The 22,522-nt window shown below is 43.2% G+C and overlaps 2 protein-coding genes across 2 annotated transcripts in view; one reads left to right on the top strand and one right to left on the bottom strand.

Annotated features, from left to right (window-relative positions):
- MCM8 (minichromosome maintenance 8 homologous recombination repair factor) overlaps positions 1 to 5,152 on the bottom strand; it is a 29,459-nt gene extending 24,307 nt beyond the window's left edge. Inside the window, exons 1-8 of the mRNA XM_056856037.1 lie at positions 5,002 to 5,152; positions 4,225 to 4,299; positions 3,515 to 3,597; positions 1,839 to 1,988; positions 1,603 to 1,706; positions 1,102 to 1,300; positions 697 to 782; positions 80 to 231 (exon numbers count right to left, since the gene is read on the bottom strand). Of these exons, the coding sequence (XP_056712015.1) occupies positions 80 to 231; positions 697 to 782; positions 1,102 to 1,300; positions 1,603 to 1,706; positions 1,839 to 1,988; positions 3,515 to 3,597; positions 4,225 to 4,299; positions 5,002 to 5,152 (1,000 nt within the window). The remainder of the gene's footprint in view (positions 1 to 79; positions 232 to 696; positions 783 to 1,101; positions 1,301 to 1,602; positions 1,707 to 1,838; positions 1,989 to 3,514; positions 3,598 to 4,224; positions 4,300 to 5,001) is intronic.
- A 2,058-nt stretch (positions 5,153 to 7,210) lies between these two features.
- On the top strand, positions 7,211 to 21,047 carry TRMT6 (tRNA methyltransferase 6 non-catalytic subunit). The gene is made up of 11 exons (XM_056856039.1): positions 7,211 to 7,317; positions 10,692 to 10,819; positions 12,150 to 12,259; positions 13,900 to 13,991; positions 14,074 to 14,157; positions 14,912 to 15,036; positions 16,905 to 17,260; positions 18,081 to 18,166; positions 19,246 to 19,348; positions 19,431 to 19,517; positions 20,859 to 21,047. Exons 1-11 carry the CDS (start codon positions 7,211 to 7,213, stop codon positions 21,045 to 21,047), a joined length of 1,467 nt encoding a protein of 488 aa, XP_056712017.1.
- Positions 21,048 to 22,522: the final 1,475 nt, after the last annotated feature.

Consider the following 22,522-nt stretch of genomic DNA (forward strand, 5'->3'; position numbering starts at 1 on the left):
AAATCACTGCTGAGGGAAGGATTTATTTATTTTATTAAATTTCAATTTGCTTCAAAAGCGATGGCCAGATTTGGCGTACCCTCCTCACTGCTGGAGACCTTGACAATTCCTGTGACAGTGATCACATCTCCTGGGACACAGCTGTCTACTAGATCCTGAATCAGCTCACATTCTATGGTGCGAGGAATTCTACCGGCTTCTCTGTGATCATCTGACATGAGCTCCTGAATCCTAGAATACATGGCACAACACATATTATTATGATATTTATGCTCTGCCTTTCCCCATAACGGGGACCCAAAGCAGCTTACAACATAATTCTTCCCCTCCTCCATGACAACAACCACCCTATGATGTAGGTTAGATTAAAAGATAATGATCAGCAAGCTTCCGTGGCAGAGCTGGGGCTCGAACTGGGGTTACCCAGATTCTAGTGTTACCCTAACCACTATACGACTTTATTAACTTTAATCCCAGGAAGGTTGGAAGCTTGTCCCTTGGCTTCTGGCTGTTAAAGGGACTGGTGGCAGCTACCTAGACTGAGGCGTGTGGGTTCACACCTCAGGGTTTTGTAATTTGCATGTTAACTGCCCATCCTGCGACTAGGGGTTCTTGACAGTAGCGTAGCAATTAAGATACAAATTTCAATTATTGTAAAAGATAACGGCTTTAAAGAAAGAGGAACTGAGTGCTTACTTAATAGACTGCCAGTCCACAGTAATGGTATAAGGAGAACGTCTGTCTGCAGTGAATGATCGTCCGTGGCATTCAGGCAAAGAACACTAAAAACAGATGACATTCACCTTAAAATGCCAATCAATGTTTACATTGCAACACCTGGAATGGCTTCATTTGATGGTGGGGGGGCAGTTAATTTGTATTTAATTCTTTCTCCATAAATCACACTTTACAATTTAGCTTAATTTTTCTGAAGACATTTCGTCTCCTCTCATGACTTTAAGATCTATAATCTTACCTAATGAAAAAGGTAGCTAATAACGTTTTTAAGTGGTATGCTTCTCTCATGACTTACGCCTATAATGTTACCTAATGAAAAAGATAGCTAAGTGGTTTGTTTACCTTTTAAAGTGGTTTGTTTACCTTTGTAGGGGGTATGTATTTTCCATCAGGCAGAGATACACTCTGAATATTTCCACATGAGCTGCATATAAACGCCATCTTGGTGCAGAAAGGCTTAATATTACTGACACGCACAACAGTGCCACGCACCACAATGTATTTCCCATAGCAATTGGCTCGAATATTCTTTAGCTGGGTAAGCGGCTCATAGTTATAGACTCTAAAAAATAAGTGGTTAAGAAAGAATGATATTCCTTAGTTGTACCTTAAGCGTACCATGCCCAACACAGAGCGTTAATCATTCTAGTGGATACAATCTGTCTAGGACAGGGACCCCCAACCTTTTTCAGCCTGTGGGCACATTTGGAATTCTGACATAGTGCGGTGGGTGCAGCCACAAAATGGCTGCTGCAGGAGGCACAGCCAGCCACAAAATGGCTACCACGGCTACATTAAATCCTTTTGACTGATGGAAGGAATTGGATGATTGCACACGGATAAGTCAGTTAAACGAAAGGCTACCTTGCATGGATATACGGCACGTTGATTATGGGTTCCTCGTCAACGGACAGTCCTTCCTGAGCCTGCAGTTCTGCTGCATGTTTCTCAAGATCTTTGCTTAGCACCTCAAGGACAAAAGAGGCAAAAACATTTCTATGAAAGTGTACAAATTAAAAGAGATAGCACAAAGAGAAACATTTGATGCCAACAATAGACACACAGTGGCAATGTCTGAGTTATTTGTTTGAGGTATTTACCTGATGAATCGCCAAGCCCATGCAGTCCAGTATTTTCTGTGGCATATCCCTAAACTCAGTGGAAATATCAGGTATTGACTCAACTACTTCTTCAGCATTAATCAACTCTTTATAATCCACAAGAATGCTTCCTTTACTTTCTACTTCATCCTATAAAATGAGATGTGGGGAAACAGATTTGTCACAACAAAGGTTATGGCCTTTGGCTGTAATAAAGATGACAACAAAGGTTACATCAACATCATTAAGTGTTTTGTCAATATCATCGATACTTTGATATGATATGATTTAGCCATTTGAAAAGAAATTTAAGAGACATAGATATTATTTTAAGATTTGTTCAAGTTTCTTTGTTCTCAATTCTGTTTTGTTAATGATTTTATTTCCGACATTGGCTCGGAAGTGTAAACTTTATGATATCTGACTCCTTTTCCCTTATCCCTTTCTCTTTTCTGTATCCCAAAGTTTTATAATTAAATTTTAAAAAATATCATTGATACTTTTCTCATGGGGCAATTAAAAGGAGGGGTTAAATTATATGGCTTGGCTAATGCGGTGGTGCCTTCTGAATGGTATAATCAAGCAGTTATTTAAACCACGAAGGGACCTCTGCCCTGCACGTTCTCATTTTCTCGTTGTGCCATATTGTTATTAGGGTGTGGTACATGAAGCTGTGTGAAGACTAACACAGCAGTGGATATGGTATGGCACAAGGAGATCTAGGCAGAACAAGGAAGATCTTTAAATGCCTAGTTCCCTTCTAGTCCCAAGACTGAACCTTAGGACAGAGAGTATTAACAGCAGAGCTTTCGGTACACCAAGGCACTCAAAGGTATCCACAGCATGAAACCATAAATACAGTAACAGATAGATTAAAGGTAAAGGTAGTCCCCTGGCACTGATGTGGCGTCCATGGGGTGACGTCCCATCCCGACGTTTACTAGGCAGACTTTGTTTACAGGGTGGTTTGCCAGTGCCTCCCGCAGCCATCGTCCCTTTACCCCCAGCAAGCTGGGTACACATTTTACCGACCTCGGAAGGATGGAAGGCTGAGTCAACCTTGAGCCGGTTACCTGAAACCGACTTCTGTCAGGATCAAACTCAGGTTGTGAGCAGAGCTTGGACTGCAGTACTGCAGCTAACCACTCTGCGCCATGGGGCTCCTTAGATAGATTAGCAACACAAAACTCAGTAAGAATACAATTGCAACAGGAAACAGTGAAAATACACACACATAGCAAGGGTCCAAAATGAAGCTACCGCCCAAGCCCCAAAAGACAGAACAAGGTTTCACAATCCCCCTAACAGCTCCTGCACACAACTGGTCTGCTCAGCCTCTCTAGGAGGGGACTACATAGGAGATACACTCCCATGGGAAAAGCCACATTACTTCTGTCAACCAAGCAAGACTTCACCTGAAGATCTTAGCATACGTGGTGAGCAAGTGTTGGTACCGCAATGCCTTCTGTGTGTGTAAAGTGCCGTCAAGTTGCTGATGACTTATGGCAACCTCAGCAAGGGGATTTCAAGGCAGGTGAGAAGCAGAGGTGGTTTGCCATTGCAGAGTCTTCTTTGGTGGTCCCCCTTCCAATTACTGACCCTGTTTAGCTTCTGATATCTGATGAGATTGGGCTATACCATGCTGCCTTCCCTCCCCACCCCCCATGATGCCTTACCTTATCATAAAAGTCTATGTGAGACGTGAAAAACTTTTCAAATGCTCCAATCTTCTGAACAAAAGGGGAGTTGTCATCATATGCTGAATTGGACAATTTCCGTTAATTTAGATATTTAGTCTTTTACATTCATACCCTTAAGTCCCCCCAATCTTATACACTTAAGGGATACACAGTATTTAACAGTACTTTTAACCTGCCTTGCTCAGAAGAAAGTAGGTTGCAATGCAATGAAAACCATGACAATTAAAGCCACCAGACTAAAATCTCATTAAAAATAACCAACAGGCAAGGACCCTTTCATAAAAACCATATGAGCCCACTGTTCTGCTGATAGGCAGTCATTAAGCCAAAGTGGCTTAAATCATTAAGCCAAAGTGGGAGAAATAATTTGAGACCCTCATTTAGATTGTAATTTGGGCTTCACTTGACATATTATAGCCTAGAATTTCTGCAGCCAACTAACTGTATGCTTATTGCGCCAATGGGCGTGACACACATTATCAAGTGTGTACAAGCAATCCCAATAGAACTGAACTACTTTGATTAAAAATGTACTGATCTGGTGACTGTTATCAAGGAGCTAACTTCAGCATGCATGGATTGATTTAAACTGAGGATTAAGTACAAGTTGAAATGCTATTTCCTTCTTCAGCCCTCAGGTATAGTCTCTCTACATGCAGTCATGTGCTTCATAAAAAAATGCTCACCTTCTGAGAAATAAAGCTTCCAGCCTCTGTAAGGACTAATGGGGTTCAGTGTCGCTTGAATGAGCTGGGATGGAACTGCAAAATATCAAAACTATCAGTTAGTGATAGGAGAAGGCATGAAATTCTCAGTTTTTAAGAAAAACAGAATAGAAACATATTGAGAAGTTTACCCTTTAGAACTAAAGTGATAAAATAATGGGGACCACAAAGAAGCAACTTGGACACGTGATTCAGCTGTGAAAACTTCGGTCCACCCCAAATCTCTCCTTATGTGTCTTGCTCTTCCACAGTACAGCACACCCAGTGGCCCGTCATTGCATTAGGGTTGCCAACCTCCAGATGGTGGCTGGAGATCTCCTGCTATTACAGCTGATCCAGGTAATAGAAATCAGTTTCTCTGGAGAAAATGGCCACTTTGGCAATTGGACTCTATGGCACTGAAGTCCCTCCCCTCTCCAAACCCCACCCTCCTCAGGCTCCACTCCCAAAATCTCCATTTTGTATGCAACCCTACATTGCATACAAGCTACTGCAGAACATGTTTGTAGGCATAAGATGCAGCAGTAAGCAGCCTGACTATAGCCTGGGTCTGGTCAGTGCGCGACTAGATCTTCAGAGAACCCTACGTACAACACCTCAAGTTCCATGACAGAAGAAAAGAGGATACCGAAGTAATAAAATAAAACAGATGTTCTTATCTTTCTAGCCAACATGTAACGAAAAATAAAAAGACCCAACAATAAAACACAGCAAGGTCACATTGTGACGTTAGCATACCTGATCCCGGCTTCCCAGCCGTGTTTTTCCAGTCTCCTCTCTGTCCTTGCACTTTTCCTCTCCCTTGCCATCCTCCTCTTACTCTCCACCGCTGGAAACCTCTTCCTCTTGATCCTGGCCCAGGCCCTTTCCCTCTGGGCTCAGCACTCATCTCAGCATTCTAGCCCATCAGCAACATACAAAGTAATCTAAAGGACAATTCTGTCACTCTGCAACATATGGCAAATGGCATTAACTCTTGCAGGTAATGGGTTGATTATGAAGGGGCCGGATGGGATGGTTTGAAGAAGAGTTAGTTTTTATATGCCGACTTTCTCTGCCATTTAAAGAAGAATCAAACTGGCTTACAATCACCTTCCCTTCTCCTCCCCACAACAGACATCCTGTGAGGTAGGTGGGGCTAAGAGAGTTTGGAGAGAACTGTGACTGGCCCAGCTGGCTTCATGTGTAGAAGTGGGGTTCACCAGATTAGCATCCGCCGTTCATGTGGAGGAGTGGAGAATCAAACCCGGTTCTCCAGATTAGAGTCCACCGCTCCAAACCACTTCTCTTAACCTATGTTTTATTCTACGGTGAGAAAAAGCCATCTTAGTTGCTTTAGAAACAGAAGTGCAGGTTAGACATTACTCTTTAATAAACAGAGGCCAAAGCCAGACACCTCTTTCAGTAGTGGCAGGGAGATCTTAATTGCTGAAGAGAGGGCAGGTTTAGCCTCCGGACCTACAGAGAAGGGAGTAGTATACACAGGGCCGGTGCCAGTTATTTTTGTGCCCTAGGCAAGGCTAACTACTTGTGCCCCCCATTGCTAACCAATTTTCAAAAACAGATGTCCTGTAGGAAAAAGATAAACGCACAAAACTTTGTATAAGATGTTATAATTAATCCTATTCCACAGCACTGTTGTGGTACTTACCTTAAAATAAAAAAATATAATTTGCCAGTTGCATTTTCCCCCAAGAAACTGATCTGTTTAAAACTGTGCCCCTCAGGCCACCCCTCTGAGGTCTGCACCCTAGGCAACCGCCTAGTTCGCCTAATGGTAGCACCGGCACTGAGTATACAGCAGAATGACAAGGGCACAGGGGAAGCAGCTCCAACCCCAAAGACACCACCAACACTTGGTGGTTGAGCACAAGCTCAGCAGACTACTGGGGGAGGGGGAATAGAGGCCACCATCACTATGGCCTGAAGGAGTAACAGCAGCCAAAGCAACCATGGCAGGGAAACCCAGACGTGAACCCTATAAAGATTACATCAGTGGGCCATATATGGTAGGAAGGGCAGAATAAAATAATTGTAACGACTACAGACACAAGAAGTCTGTGACCATCGAAAGCTAGCACAGCAGGGGGAGACCCAAGTTAGGCTTTTCCTCCCTGACGTGCTACCTTTCTACACGCGAGGAACTTTTGGACAGGAAGGTCAGCACAAACTTCCAGCCACGTGAGCCTTCCAGCACCCCAAGCTTGAAACAGAGAAGCCCCCACAGGGAACACCATGAACTATTAACTTTTAATTAATTAATTAACTATCAATTATTCCATTAACTTTACCGTAGTCCATAATAAATACTGCGCTTACCTTAACACCCGCCGCCAATCCTTCTATTGTTTTTCTTCCTTAATTTCTATTTTGGCGCAAAAAACATCCCGTCTCCGCCCACATCCGGAAGCGAAGCCAATAAGAGCGACGCTTCCTTCTGTTGCCATAGTCACACAGCGAGACCGCCTTGTAAACAAAAGGAAGCGCATGCGCAGCCCGTGCTCTATTGACAGGCCCGCACCCCCACCTGATCCGGGGCGGGGGAGGAGGAGGAATCCTGTTGCCTGAAGACATGCGCAGTTGGGTATTTCTTATCTGCCAGTAAAGAAGTGAAGAGATAGGTAAAGGGAATACTGGCGGAGAGGAAGGGCCACCGTCTGTTTCCCCCACATTTACCAATTATTTTATTAGAAGTGCAAACATATAATTTCCAAAAACACTTTTTTTTAAAAAAAGGAAACCGCCTGTCTTCCGTTAGAAGAGCACGCATTGCGCATGCGTCCCCAACGGGCACTGAGCCGCGGATGTCAGCAGGGAGGCAAGACCATAGAGAGAAAGAGCGGAAGCCCTTCGCGCCGTCCTTTTGGCGCATGCGCGTAGCCCGGCGCCTGGGCAGGGGTTGCTGTTTTGATTGGGGAGCTTCCGGGGAGAGAACGGCGGGGGCCTCATGGAGGAGAGCGTGAGGTCGGGGTCCCTCCACGTGATCCACGAGGGGGACTGGGCAGTGCTCAAGCGAAACGAAGTCTTCAAGGCGGTGGCTGTGCTGAGGCGAAGGTGAGGGAAAGGAAGGGCTTGGTCGCCATAGGGCTCGCTTGTCGCTTCCGACTTGTGGCGACCCTATGAATTAATGGCCTCCTAAACATCCTGTCGCTAACAGCCTTGCAGAATGAAAGCCGTGGCTTCCTTTATTGAGTCAATCCATCTCCTGCTTTTCCTGCTTGCCTTCAACTTTTCCTAGCGTTATTGTCTTTTCTATTCAACTTTCCCTACCGTTATTGACTTTTCTATTCCTTGGCTCCCGTCATCAACCAAAAGGGAGACTTGCAGCCAGGACATCAGGAGGAGACTGAGACTGGGAAAGGCAGCCATGAAGGAGCTAGAACAGATTCTGAAGTGTAAGGATGTGTCACTGGCCACCAAGACTAGGTTAATTCATGCCATCGTATTCCCTATTACTATGCATGGGTGTGAAAGCTGGACATTGAAGAAAGCTTATCTGAAGAAAGGTATCTGAAGAAGTGAGTTGTGGCTCACGAAAGCTCATACCCTGCCAGAAAATATTTTTGTTAGTCTTTAAGGTGCTACTGGACTCTTGCTCTTTTCTACTACTGCAGACAGACTAACACGGCCACCCACTGTGAATTGAAGAAAGCTGATAGGAAGAGAGTAGATTCCGTTGAAAGGTGGTCTTGGAGGAGAGTGTTACGGATACCGTGGACTGCCCCAAAAAACAAATCAGTGGGTTCTAGATCAAATCAAGCCTGAACTGACCCTAGAAGCTAAAATGACTAAACTGAGGCTATCATATTTTGGTCACATTATGAGAAGACAGCAGTCGGTGGAAAAGACAGTCAGGCTGGGAAAAGTTGAAGGCAGCAGGAAAAAACCCAACAAGAGATGGATTGACTCAATAAGGGAAGCCACAGCCCTTAATTTGCAAGACCTGAGCAAGGCTGTCAAAGATAGGACATTGATTCATAGGGTCACCATGAGTCAGAAGCGACTTGACAGCACTTAACACACACACACACATTGTCTTTTCCAGTGAGTCTTGTTTTCTCATAATGTGACCAAAGTACAATAGCCTCAGTTTGGTCATTTTAGCTTTTAGGGAGAGTTCAGGCTTGATTTGATCTAGAACCCACTGATTTGTCTTTCTGGCATTCCACAGTATCGATAAAATTCTCCAACGCCACATTTCAAATTCTCCAACGCCCCCTTTTCTTTCTAAGCAGAGAGGGATTTCAGTGCAGGGCTTGCTTTCTTTAGTTCTCAGAGAGGGCATGCAAAACATGCTTTATCTTGGGGTTGCTTTATTGTGAGAACATTGGATAATACTGTTGTTGTTGTTAGCATCATTGTCCCAGCTTTCCAGAGATCTCAGATAGAAAGTCTGTCACATCACCTACTACTTGACCTGCTTAACAGGAGATGTCAGGGATTGAACCTGGGATCTTCTGCATGCAAAGCTGGTACTTTAAGATAGAGTCATGCATCCCAGTCCCAGAGGAGATCAAAATAGACTTTATTAGACAAAAGCATAAATGAAGGATACAATACTGGTACAAACCTCCCTTATGAATAATATTCTTAATTGACATGCAAGTTACAAGGATGACAGAAGCATCAATGTTGCATTTATATATTAATCTACTTCATTTCTTCCCTGCTTTTCTCCCCAGTGGGGGACTCAAAGCAACATACAAAGCATTCTCCTCTTCTCCATGTTATCCTCACAGCAACCCTGTGAAGTAGTTAGGCTGAGAGTGTAGGACTGGCCATGGCAGAGTGGGGATTTGAATCCAGGTTTCCTAGATCCTAATCTGACATTCAAACCACTACACCATGCTGCACTAAATGAGCTCCTGCTTTTCGAATGTATTCACCCTAAATCAACTTTCTTCATTTTCTCCATCCCTTTCGGCATATTTTTGCACTCTGCAGTGTTTGCTGCCTAAATCCCTTTAAGTTACACAAACATATCCATTCTATAAACCGTAAGTCAAATGGTGGCATGCATCAAATAAATCATTGTGTAACTTTTAATCAGTTCTCACCAGCAGCTGTAATTCATTATGTTGATTAGTGGTTTTCACGTAGGCATATTTATACATTTATATATTTTGCCCTGATTTGTTTTCAGTTTTGTGAAAAAATATGCTGTGTACACAAACACTGGCAAAGCTGTGACTGGAAGCAACTCTGTAAATACATATTTGCATTGTCTTACTTGCTGTGGCCCTGACCTGGATGGCCCAGGCTACATCGATCTCTGCAGATCTCGGCTGCTAAGCAGGATCATCCCTGGTTAGCACTTGGATGGGAGACCACCAAGGAAGCCCACAATTGCTACGCAGAGGCAGCCCTCGGCAAACTAGCTCTGTTCCTCTCTTGCCTTGAAAACCCTTTGGGGTCAGCAGAGGTCGGCTGCAATTTGACCTCACTTTCCACCGCCGCTTGCTGTTAGAAGTAAGTCCCGTGTTATTTGAACACACGAAGCTGCCTTATACTGAATTATACCCTTGGTCCATCAGAGTCAGTATTGTCTACTCAGACCGGCAGCGGCTCTCCAGGGTCTCAGGCAGAGGTCTTTCACATCACCTACTTGCCTAGTATCTTTAAGTGGAGATGCCAGGGATTGAACCTGGGACTTTCTGCATGCCAAGCAGATGCTCTACCACTGAGCCACAGCCCCTGCCTCCTCCTATTTCCATGTACACCTTGCTACTATATCTGTTACCACTGTTCTATCTCAGTAGCTAGGATAGCCTTGCACTGAGTTTTTCAGCCAGGGACGGCAGAGTGCAACACTGTGGTGAATGCACAGGAATGCTCTTGAAACCATAAAAATGAGGCTTATATTTCCCTAAATTAATTATAGCCCCATGAGCATACTTCTCAGCTGTTATGTCCCGAGCTTGAGCCCAGTTGTTATTTGCCCAAGGCAAGCAGTAAGTAGTGCATGTGTGAATACTGATGTTCTGCATGTTTATGATTTGCACAAAGGGCTTTTCGGCATTCTCATTTTCCTCGCTTCTAAGTTCTTGTTTCTTGGGGTGGGGGGGAGGTCAGTTCTGAATCTGCACGTGTTTTGCTCCCTCTAGTGGTCGATTTGACATAAAACAGCTTTTAATTGAGGAATTTAGTAGTGAGGAAATTGAGAATACGGAAAAGTTCATAGTATGCCCAGCTCCCAAAGAATCTCTGTTCAGCAGTGCTAAAGCTATCTGTAAGTAGCCATTTTTACTCATACTGTGATTGCAAATAATTGTGGAAGTAGGTCTCCCGTTAATTTTAGATGAGCTATAACACAGCTGGTTTTGCTTGCATTGTAATCTGGAAGGTCTTAGCATCTTTTGTTTAGTTTTCAGGCGAATTAGTGACATGAATGTTGCAGGGCATCAGTTTCCTTCTGTTCATTCTTTCAGAAAAATTATCTTTGAAAAGCAATGGTTCTATCTGGATAATGCCATTGGGCACATTTATGGAACGACCTTTGAAGTGACCGGTGGGGGAAGCCTTCAGCCAAAAAAGAGGGTGGAAGAGGCAACTGCAGGTAGGAGAGAACCGGCTGCCAGTTGCTTGGCAGAGATACAGTCAACACAGTCCTATATTTATGAGCATTTCTGTTAACCAACATATAACTTTGTTCTCATAATGTCAGGCTAGCTGAAGCCAAAGATTAACAGGAGAGTTACGCCAGTCTAAGCTCATTCATTTCCATGGGCTTAGACCTGAGTAACTCTGCATAGGATTGTGCTGTAAACTCATTTTCTTGGTTCTATACAAATTCCAGATTGGTTCAGTGCTGCTGTTAATTAAAAAACGAATAAAGGGGAGATGACTGATCCAGAGTCTCAAAGGTGTACAAAAGCTATTGCTATTTATTGTGAATACATGAAGCTGCCTTATACTGAATCAGATCCTTGGTCCATCAAAATCAGTATTGTCTACTCAGACTGGCAGCGGTTCTCCAGGGTCTCATGCAGAGGTCTTTCACATCACCTACTTGCCTAGTCCCTTTAACCTGATTGAACCTGGAACCTTCTGCATGCCAAGCAGATGCTCTGTCACTGAACCCCAGCCCCTCCCTTATTGTGGATCAATACCTTTTGAGTCACTTGAGTTGCTGCCTGCCATTTCACTCCATTAACCCAAGGCGCTTCCCACTGACAAAAGTTGCTTTTGTTGCCGGTGGAATGGTAAGATCCAGCCAGCTGTCTTTTTCTCCAGGGGAGCTAATATATGTTTCTTAAATGTTTGAAACTATGGCACTACGCTCTTAACCTCTACGCCACGCTGGCTCCTTAAGGAGCTGCAGACTCAAATCAAACTGTTCTGGTGCAGACCAAGATGGCTACACTCTGCAATATATATTTCTTAAAAGAAACTGTCACCCTCTTTCCTTGCTAAAAATACTTAGGAGATAACTCATCACCTCTGTGTTCCAGTTGCATAGAGTATATGACTGTCTTCATGCAGCGTTTTCTAAGAAATAGCTCCAGTTGCCCTTGAGGACGAGTCTTTGATATGAAACACACCGAGGCAGACTTGGCCTTCAGATGCTCCCTTCTAAATTGACTGTCCCTTCCAGGATAAATTACTTCCCCATGATTTCCCCCCTTTAATATGAATTGTAGCTGAAATCTTTCTGGCTGCTTCAACAATCTCTTGGCTTGTGTGGTGACTTACAGTGCCCTTTCAGTTCTGTGATAGTCTTGTTGAATATTTACTTACTGCTCAACTGGTATAATTCAATAGTGATGGCAAATACCCAGCTTTAAGACTGAAGAAATGTTTCCCACGTTAAGACTTATGCTTAGTTCTTAGAAGGTTGTCTGCATTAACATTTCACAATTGCAGATATGTTTTTTTTAATTCTTCAGAAACAAAGGAAGCAGGTACAGATAACCGGAACATAATTGATGATGGGAAGTCTCAGAAACTGACTCACGATGATATAAAGGCTTTGAAGGATAAAGGCATTAAAGGACAGGTAACTGTCATGCCAGCGTGGTGTAGTGGTTAAGAGCCATGGTTTGGAGCAGTGGACTCTAATCTGGAGAACCAGGTTTTATTCCCCACTCCTCCACATGAGCAGTGGACGCTAATCTGGTGAACCAGGTTGGTTTCCCCACTCCTCCACATGAAGCCAGTTGGGTGACCTTGGGCTAGTCACAGTTCTCTTAGAGCTCTCTCAGCCCCACCTGCCTCACAGGGTGTCTCTTGTGAGGAGGGGAAGGGAAGGTGATTGTAAGCTGATTTGATTCTTCCCTAAGTGGTAGAGAAAGTCAGCATTTAAAAACCAACTCTTCTTCTTTTTCATTTGGGACATGCTGCATTGCTTTAGTGGTCATACTTTTCCTCATATCTGAGCATTTTTACAGTATCTGATGGTATCGGAGCTGCAAACAAGGATTCACTGCCTGTTTTCCTTAGGGAAACTATTTTGTTCTGGAAAATCATGTAAAAATCTAACTGTGCTAATAGAATCCTATTTAATTGGGGGGGATGGCACAAGCCATCCTCTTCCACAGCTTCTCCCTTACCCATCTATCCCCCCCCCCCCAGCTAGGCACATTTGCCCATAGGGCAATATACCTAGCCCCAGCCTGGATGGAGAAGCCTTTTTGTGTCCCCAGAAGGATCCAGTCTCTTTTTCACTTAGAACACAGGTAGCTTGCGTGCCAGCATCTTAGGGAAGTGAAGGGTTGCTGTATTCCCTCCCCTTGGGGTATCTATTGCTAATTTTTAAAATTGTACTTTTATTTATCTGATGAAGGAAGCATTGAATCTCGAAAGCTTATACCCCAAAAATCTTGTTGGTCTGTAAGTTGCTACTGGACTGAATCTGGTGGTGCTGGAAAGTGCCCGTCAAGTTGCAGCCAACTTATGTCAACCCAGTAGCTTTTTCAAGGCAAGAGACTAACAGAGGTGGTTTGCCATTGCCTTCCTCGGTGGTCTCCCATCCGAGTACTAACCAGGGCTGACTCTGCCTAGCTTCTGAGATTTGACGAGATCGGGCTATCCTGGGATATCTAGGTCAGAGCTTGAATCTAGCTGTGCTTTTCTTCAGTTACCATATTTACTCAAAAGGAAGAAAACCCTGAATGTAAGATCACCTCCTTAAAAATGTTACCCACAAACATATATGTGAATGTATGGGGGGGGGGGTTTGGCATATGTGGAAAAAAACCTAGTCTTGCATTTGAATAATACCATATTATTTTGACACACACACAAACAATTCTCCCAAACTGAGTGATGTCAGTTGGAATTCAGTGCCCCAAAAAATTCAGATCAAAACTTCATGGACTGGATCCTAAGTACTGCCAACTGAGTGAAACCCTCAGAGAAAGCCAAGAGGCCCTGAGGAACAGTGTGGGGGGTCAAAGTGTGTGTCTGTGGGGGAGGGTGCATGCTGCCCTCTCCTCCTCCATCAATTTTGCCAGCATAATTGCTGTTACCCTGGCAGAATAGTGCCTTTGGATCAACCTTATGTAATTGACCACAAATACGAACTTGCAATAGAAACTGGATATCTATCTTATGATTTCAAAGTGAACTTTTTTCAAAAAACAAAAAACCCAGACTTATATTATTAACAAAAACGATTTAAAATTCTCTCCCCTAAAGGAAATAGTTCAGCAGCTGATAGAAAACAGTGCCACGTTCAGAGACAAGACTGAATTTGCCCAGGATAAATACATAAAGAAAAAGAAGAAAAAGTAAGTTCAGTAGTAGAAAACAGTATGTAGTGATTTGCAGGTCATCTGCCATTTAAATGCCATTGCTCTGCTTTGTTTACAGGTATGAGGCAGTCATTACAATCATAAAGCCGTCTACACGAATTCTGTCGACAATGTACTATGCAAGAGAACCGGGGAAAATCAAGTAAGGCTTAATTTTTATTTTTTAGTCTTTTGAGAAATATGATGTATTAAATTCCAAAGTATTTCCCTGCAACAATGAAATCTACAATATTTTTGTGTGTTTGGGGAAGAAAGTAGAGACCTACTTTAGCTTGATAGAGGTGGCAAATCTTGCTTTATTCTGGCAACTAGGAAACCTGTGCTACTAGGCTTTCTACTGGTATCAGGATTAATAACAAGTTTAGTCATTCTTTAAAAGATGTAACGCATAAGGAAGCAGTTAGTTGACAAACTAGAACAGTATCCATTTTTGACATCATGACAAAAAATATATAAACATATTAAATATACTGGGTTATGTAAAAGCCTGTATTATTTCTCACCAATTGGCTACACATAATCTGGAAGATTCTGAAAAATGTGTGTGCTAGATCCTCTCTGTATCCTGGGCTGAATGGGTTTGTGAAACACATACAAGATTGTGGAATTTGAGGCTTATCTCTTACAGAGTGGTTTGAGTGCTTATAGACGCGAATTCTAAAAATTCGTCTTGTCTTGTTTCTGTCTTCACAATCCAATCTAAATATTTTGCTGAATTCTTTACTTCCAAAGTTTGGAATACTTCTTATCGCTTAGAACTGTTATTACTAAAGCTGAACTATTTGTTCAGGGCAAAATTGGCCGTATGAACAGTATCATTAAAGTAAAGCTGAACTATTAGTTGAACCAGATGTGATTTGCTGTCTTGCTGAGAGTAAGCTGTCTTATTTTTCTAGCTATTTACGATACGATACTCTAGCCCAAATGTTGACTTGGGGAAACGTCCATGCTGGGAACAAGATGATCATAATGGAAACCTGTGCAGGATTGGTGCTGGGTGCGGCAATGGAACGGATGGGGGGTAAGAAAAGGCAGCCTCGCAATACCTAGACATTGGCTTCATTTGGAACGAGAGCATTAAATTGCAAGCGTTCTGTTTTGGAACGTGTATTTGACCTTTTGGCTTCATGTGTACTTAAGGCATTCATGTTGGAAAAGCACTTGTTCAAGCACAGCATTTGGACCAGAAATATACAGCCCCATATGATTTGTTATTAGAGTCCCAAAGGAGGATAAAGGTGTTAAGCTGCTGGCGAAATCTCACTTCCCCCTTGAACTGCATTTTTTCTGGCAAGCTTACTCCATGTTCAGGTGTGCAGAATAAGCAGGTGGAAGACATTTCTTGTTCCTGCTGTAAGTAATCACTGACTGCAGTGGGCTGTTCACTGGTGAATAGTTGTTTTAAGAATAGCAGTGTGGCATAGCTGATTCAGTTAGTCCAGAACTTGGAGTTTTAAGAATAGCAGCGTGGCATAGCTGATTCAGTTAGTCCAGAACTTGGAGTTACTTTAGATGTAGTTGAGAGTTAGGTTGTGCCTAGTGGATTCCCCTCCCCTCTGAGCATCAGAGCCCCATTTGCTGAGACAAACAGCTTTTGAAAGTCCCCTCAGTTTTAAAACGAGGCTGTCATATAAGTGAGTGTACAGCTGTTTGCAATACACAAGTCCAAAGTCTCTCTGGGCCTGCAGAACAAGTTTCACTCTCCTCTGGCTCCTAACCCCGCAGGGGTTCGATCCAAGCCTTCTGCAAATGGAGTGAGTTATTTGTAGGGAATTTTGCTGCCTCCTTAGCGTAACCCTCTCAGCTGTCTCTGAAAAAAAACACCTGCTGCTAAGTGTCAGGACCCGTGAGAACCATGTGGGGAGAGAGGGGCTGCTTTAAAAAGACAGGATTGACAGAAATCCCTCCCTCCCCTGCACTCTCACACAAGCAGAGCAGCTTCTGAAAACATAGCAGAAGCTTGTTGGGGCAGGGAGGGGGACACAAAATTTCTGCCTGTCCCCCTACCCTACAATCTTCATTGTTCCAGAGAGCCTCCCCCTCTCAGAAGACTCTTTTTCTGGGGGAGGGAGGTTGCAGTGGGAAGGCAGCAAAGGGCCTTGCGAGCAGTTGCTCCATTCATGACAAGGTTGAATTCAGTTGATTCCCTTGAACTAAGTCTGGAGCCTTGCTCTGTTGGGTGGAGCCTTATTCCATCAGAGGAATGCTCCTCGTTCAGTGGAAGGGGGTCATTGTATTGTAAATACTGTAAATATTATATTCAGTTCCACCAGCCTTCCTGTTGCTCATATTGATTCTAAGTAGGACTTTCTGTGGAGCCTGTTCATCTGAGTATGCATGCTGCTTGTGCGCTTGTTGAACTGCTGATCCTTGCTGATGCTTTACTTTAATGATACTGTTCATATGGCCAATTCGGCCCTGAACAATGTCACACTGAGTCCAACATTTTTTTAAAAAGTGGGGGGGAAGGAACTATCGAAATAACCTATAAGGAAATTAGTATTTTTTAATCTTAATTGCCTGGGGAAAACATTTGGTGACTGCCAGTGTAGTATTAAAATCCACCCCTGCTAAAAGAACCCTCAGATTATCCAGTTTAGAGACAGATTCCTGAATAAAAGGCTTGATCCATCCATCTCTAGCCTCGTTGAGCAAGTCACAGCTAAACAAGGAATGCAATCCTTCCTGATGCACTACTGCATGTATGAACTGTCCCTGTTGAAAAGTATTGTTCAGAAAGATGGGAAACCCCTTTAAAGTTGCATTTCTTTTTACATATGTTCATCTGAGACATTCCCTGAGTAGCAGGGATGTACGAACAGGGCATTGGCTAGAGACTGTCGCAAGAGTTTAGATCCATATGAAGTTAACTGTGACTCTTGTTTGCAGGTTATGGATACATTATTCAGATGTACCCTGGAGGTGAAGCCGTTCGAGCAGCCACAAACTGTTTTGGGTTTCCAGAATCCTTTTTCCAGACACTTTACGAGTTCCCTCTCAACAAAGTGAGAAATCTTCTCTCCGGAACATTTTCTATCAAGGTATTGCCTTCAGAGTCTGAAGAGAACATCCCATTGGCAGAAGAAAGCAATGGGTCATTGGATGAGAAGGAACTTTCCACACAAGAAACGGATATGGAATGCGGTACCGAGATAGCGACGGAGTCCAGTCCACCTGACGAACAAGAAATGGTGGATATTCCTACCGATGGGGAGGCATTGGAAGATAATAAAGCAAAGGGAACTGTAAGTCGAGTGACCAGTTTTCTTACATGCTATAATTTTAAGGATCTATACAAACGCTACTTGTGAAAACTGCCCCCAAAGGGAGCTTATAGTTTTAGTTACTGTGTCATCCTAGTTTATGGTTGATTTCAGGACCTTTTGATAAAATGCTGAATTCTCTAATAATTCTTTCAGGGGATTGTTCACACTCTCAAGGTGTCAATGATCAAAGACTGTTAAATAAAAGAAAATACTGTGACAGTGTTATTGCGTTAAGCATGATTGGCTTTGCCTGCGTCTTCTATAAAGTTTGTATCTCTGGTACCTGGCATTCACTGTTATGGTACACATGGCCCGGCCCAGCCGAGTGACATTTATGTCATATCCGGCCTGCATAACAAATGAGTTTGACACCCCTGCTTTAAGTGAACTGCCACGGTGCCTGCACATACTGGTCCATTGCAGAGGCTGCTATTGGTAGCTACTGGGGGTACCTTTTGTCTCCCTCAGCAAATCTATTTTCATGATAGAATGCATGTGATACAGCAACATCATTCAAGCTAAGGCAATGCGGGTCTTATAACTGCCTAGATGGGAGAATCCCCGGACACCCCTCCCCCAGATTATATTATCATGAAAGGAGGAAGTCAGGACATGAGCATAACGAAATATAACCAAGCCACTCTTCAAAACAATTTAAACTCTACGGTGAGACCATCACGCAAGAGATTTGTTTTCCGTGTGTTGATACCCCTAAAGTTGCATAAAAAGATTTTCTGTAGCTCCTTGGTTGCGACTGCTACTTAAAACTTCTAAAAATTATAACTCGTGTCCTTCTCAGATGCGTGACAAACAAAGGAAACAAGAGGAAAGGAGGAAAAAGTTGATAGAAACCGCAGCCTTGTTGAGAGACAAAGATGCTGATGGGTGAGTTTGATTATATAATACAAAATATTTTGCCAGAAGCCATGTCTTGTTTCCATTTCAGAAGCTCAAACAGAATAGATCTATGTAGTCTTCTGCCAAAGCAGAGCAGGCCAGTCTATCCTTTATGTTCTCAGTCAGCACTAAATTCTGGTGGTACAGGGTGACAACCTCAGTTTCAGTGGCTAAGATCACCCCGTCTCAAGTTTCACACTTCACCCACTGTTGTTCCAGCCTCTTCTTATGACTGCCCCATTTCCTTCCCCAGTAACTTCACTACTAAACATGGTTGAGAGTAATTGGGGATATCAGTGAATTTCCGTCGGGATATCGAGTTTCTGTGGTAGAGTGGGATCGGCCAGATTCTGGTTCGACTCACTAACCTAGGCACCACACTGTAGCAGTAATGTCACTATTTACCTGTGGCACCGGAGTATTGTGATATTTCTTGATGTCTTTGCTGTGCTGATCCACCCTCGACTAACCTTGAGGACTTTATCCCCATCCCTTTTTGAATTGGTGGTGGAGGAAAGTCCCGCCAGGTCACAGCCGACTTACGGCGACCCTGTTGAGTTTTCAAGACAAGAGACATTCAGAGGTGGTTTGCCATTGCCTGCCTTTGCGTAGTAGCCCTGAACTTCCTTGGTGGTCTCCCATCCAAGTACTAACGAGGGCTGACCCTGCTTAGCTTCCAAGATCTGATGAGATCAGGCTAGCATGCACCCTCCATGTCAGGGCCCTTTATGAAGTACCAGTCTGACATTGCCTTTCCTTATCTAATAAACTATGATACTTGTGGAACAGTATTTTCTCACATCCTTTCTGCAGCTGCAGAGTGTCTGCCCCTCACCCACCACAAAAAAATTCTGCTCTGGGGGGTCAGAGAGCCTGCATGAACAGCCCAGAGCAGGGTGGGGGGAATCTGCTGTGAGAGGAAAGAATTTGTGGGAAATTACCTTCCCCCCAGAGGCACACAGCAGGACCTGACCATAGGTGGAAGCTGATTTCAGGACACAAGCCATTACTCTCTTAATTGATGTTTTGGGAGATGTAGCTAACGTGTGTACCCCTTTCTCTTGCAGTTTAATTGTAGCCAGTCGATTCCATCCAGTGCCTGTATTACTCTCGTTATTAGAATTTGTTGCTCCCTCAAGGCCTATCGTTGTCTACTGCCAATATAAAGAGGTGAATCCAATACTATTTTTTTCTTACTTCTTGAGGTTTTCGAGTTCGTTTAACCATTTGTTTCCCCTCATTTATCTCTTAGCCGTTACTGGAATGCTACACAAAACTGAGAGAGAGGGGCGGTGTTATTAATCTAAAGCTTTCCGAAACCTGGTTACGCAACTATCAGGTAAGAAAACTCAATGAAGGAATTGATTACGTTCCCCCAGTCACTCAGCTGTAACTTGTGGACACAATATTTGAAATGTTTTGATATAGGCACCATTCTCAGAAAATGAAATGCTGCTCTTAGTCCAAGCAGGAAAAATGCCATTACTCAATAATGTTAGTCGGTGCTTGTCTGAAGAAAACAGAATAAGGAAAGTACTGGGGTCATGGTTAAAGCAAACAGAAACCTGTCATTATTTAGTGAGGCTTTCCTGTAGTTCACTGGTTTCTTTAAGTGTTCTGAGGTTTCCTCCAGTTGACAAAAAGCTATTCTATAGGAGTTGTACTTTGGAGGAGGATGTGTTTCAGTGGTAGAGCAGCTGTTTTGCTTGCAGAGGTCTCTGGATCTATCACAAGAATCTCCAGCTTAAAGGAACTTGGGTGGCAGGTCTGTGAAGGGTCCTCTCTTACCTGAGAGTCTGGGGAGCAACCATGAGCTTGAGCAGATGGTTCTTGGCTTACATAAAACATCTGTATAAGACAGGGTACTAGTGAACCTAGTAAAAGGTTGGGCTGTATCCTGAATCCAGTGACCAGTTTTGATTGGAGGCGCTCCCATGCGCACACATCAGTTCCCTACCTGTATTTCCAAAATGGTGTCGACAATTTTCTGGAAACCCCTATGATGTCATTCTGACAAATACGTCTCTAGTTTCTGTAACCGTGTCCAACTGCTGAGTGTTCGAGACTGTACACTTTTTAAAGATGAAGAACATCAGCCTTGTAGAGTAAGGGTTGGATCCTGCCAGTATTTTCTGGTGGTGACAGAAAGAAGAGGGTCCCCTTGACTTCCAAAAAAGATTATGATGGTGGTCTTGGGTTCAGCGTGGACAAAAGCCATATGGAAGGGGGGCTGCAGCAAGCAGAGGGAATCAGGCGAGATTGAAGAAGAAGAAGAGTTGGTTTTTATATGCCGACTTTCTCTACCACTTAAGGCAGAATCAAACCGGCTTACAATCACCTTCCTTCCTCCTCCCCACAACAGACACCCTGTGAGGTAGGTGAGGCTGAGAGAGCATGACTTGCCCAAGATCACCCAGCTGGTTTCGTGTGTAGGAGTGGGGAAACAAATCCAGTTCACCAGATTAGCCTCCGCTGCTCATGTGGAGGAGTGGGGAATCAAGCCAGGTTCTCCAGATCAGACTCCACCGCTCCAAACCACCACTCTTAACCACTACTCCATGCTGGCTCTCCAGGAGGGAAGGCTGCTGAAATCCAACTCTTAAGGGTTTTTCCTTTTTCTCCATCTGTTCTAGATAGTCTTGGTGATGCTGACATGTGCCATTTCTTGTTCTTTGTAAAGGTCTTGCCAGATCGAAGTCACCCCAAATTGACCATGAGTAGCGGCGGAGGGTACCTGTTGACAGGCATCACTGTAATAAATGAAAATCTAAAAATTGATGACTGCTCAGAAGAGAAAACTGAAGAACCAACATCCAAAAAACGTAAACTTCAAGAGCCGCCAGCACTCAAAGAAGACATTTTCCTTTAATTCCTTCGGACATGAATTGCCTTATGCTCCATTGCTAACCGTATTTAAGAGCACAGAAAAATATACATGCCTATCAGTGGCTGCCAGAAACAGAGGAAATGTATTTCAGGAGAGGCTGTAAAGAGGCTTTTAAATAGTAGGATGCTTTGCTGTCCAAACCAATCCATAGTTTCAAACATACATTTTAATGTCCAGGTATTGAAAAAAATGAACTAGAAAAAATGCTCTTTCTAGAGTTGTTGCGGAAGTTGTCAGGTTCTCCCATTTTGTTAAAAATAATGGAATTTGAATTTAAGCAAGAGAGTTGTTCCTAAGTGCACTGGCACCTTCTTCTGATGAGAAAATGGTACCACCTCTGACACCTTTTTACAAGGTGAAATGAGTATTGCAAAAGTTCATTACGGATGGACATAGAGTACTGTTGACGTGAGAACAGCCTGTCTTTTTATCCTTTACTTCTGAAAGCAAGGACTAAGAATCCTTGGGTGTATGTTGTAAATTTCAAAATGCAAATAGTTTAATTTTTTGCTAACTTTTTTCATGAAAGTTGGTTTGCCTTCTTCCTTTTTTTAAAAAAAGTGTGATGGCTTTTTGTATTATGTAGGATTTATGATCTGTAAATTTGCATTTCAATAAAGTCTAACATTTTTTTAAAAACGAGTGATTTTCTTCTGAGCACACAAAGGTGCTTATAGGAGGGAAACATGAACATACTGTGTTTGGTACTGGGATTCTGAGCCACAGCCCCTCCCCATAATCTGGAGGAAGGCTTCTTAGGCTGGTGGAAGTCCTAAGCAAAATGGTAGGGGATAGGCCAATGGGTACCTTACTTTTACTTTAATGATTCTGCTGAAAGGACCAATAGGCCTTAAGCAGGCCCACACTAAAGCCCAATGGCCAAAATATTTAATATATTTCCCTTATCCTTTAAAATAGGCAGCCAAAGTATATATACATTTTGCAATCTTTACCATCTCAGATGGTATTTTAAAAATGTCAGGAAGGGTGAGTGCCTTCTTTCCATTATCAAATGACTCAAACAGTTTTTGTCTATCAACCTCAAATAATGGACAATGAAAAAAACAGTGACTTATTGTACTTATGCTACCGGACCCACAAGGGCAGATCCTATTGGAAAATGAAACTTTATTAAATCTGCCTTTCTGTTCAGGTGACAGCAGAGCATTCCATCGGGCCATCGTATAGGCTCTCCTGTACTTGGGAATGGTACTCCATACTTTGTGGGAAAATACCCAAGAGGGTGGAGCAAACTCTCCATGCTCTATTGTACACACTATTGCGATCTAATAAAATCAAGCTTTTTTTACTCTGAGTTGTTTCCCTACAGGGAAACTGGAGTGTTCAAGAGGATTTTTCCTCTTTTGCTCATATTATATTCTTTCCACCTCCACTAGCAACAACTCTTTTGAACGGTATTTTTCTCTGAAGCCGAACCCTAAGCATAGCCTAATTTC

The sequence above is a fragment of the Euleptes europaea genome, chromosome 10, assembly GCF_029931775.1.
Source record: "Euleptes europaea isolate rEulEur1 chromosome 10, rEulEur1.hap1, whole genome shotgun sequence".
NCBI classification, from domain to species: Eukaryota; Metazoa; Chordata; class Lepidosauria; order Squamata; family Sphaerodactylidae; genus Euleptes; species Euleptes europaea.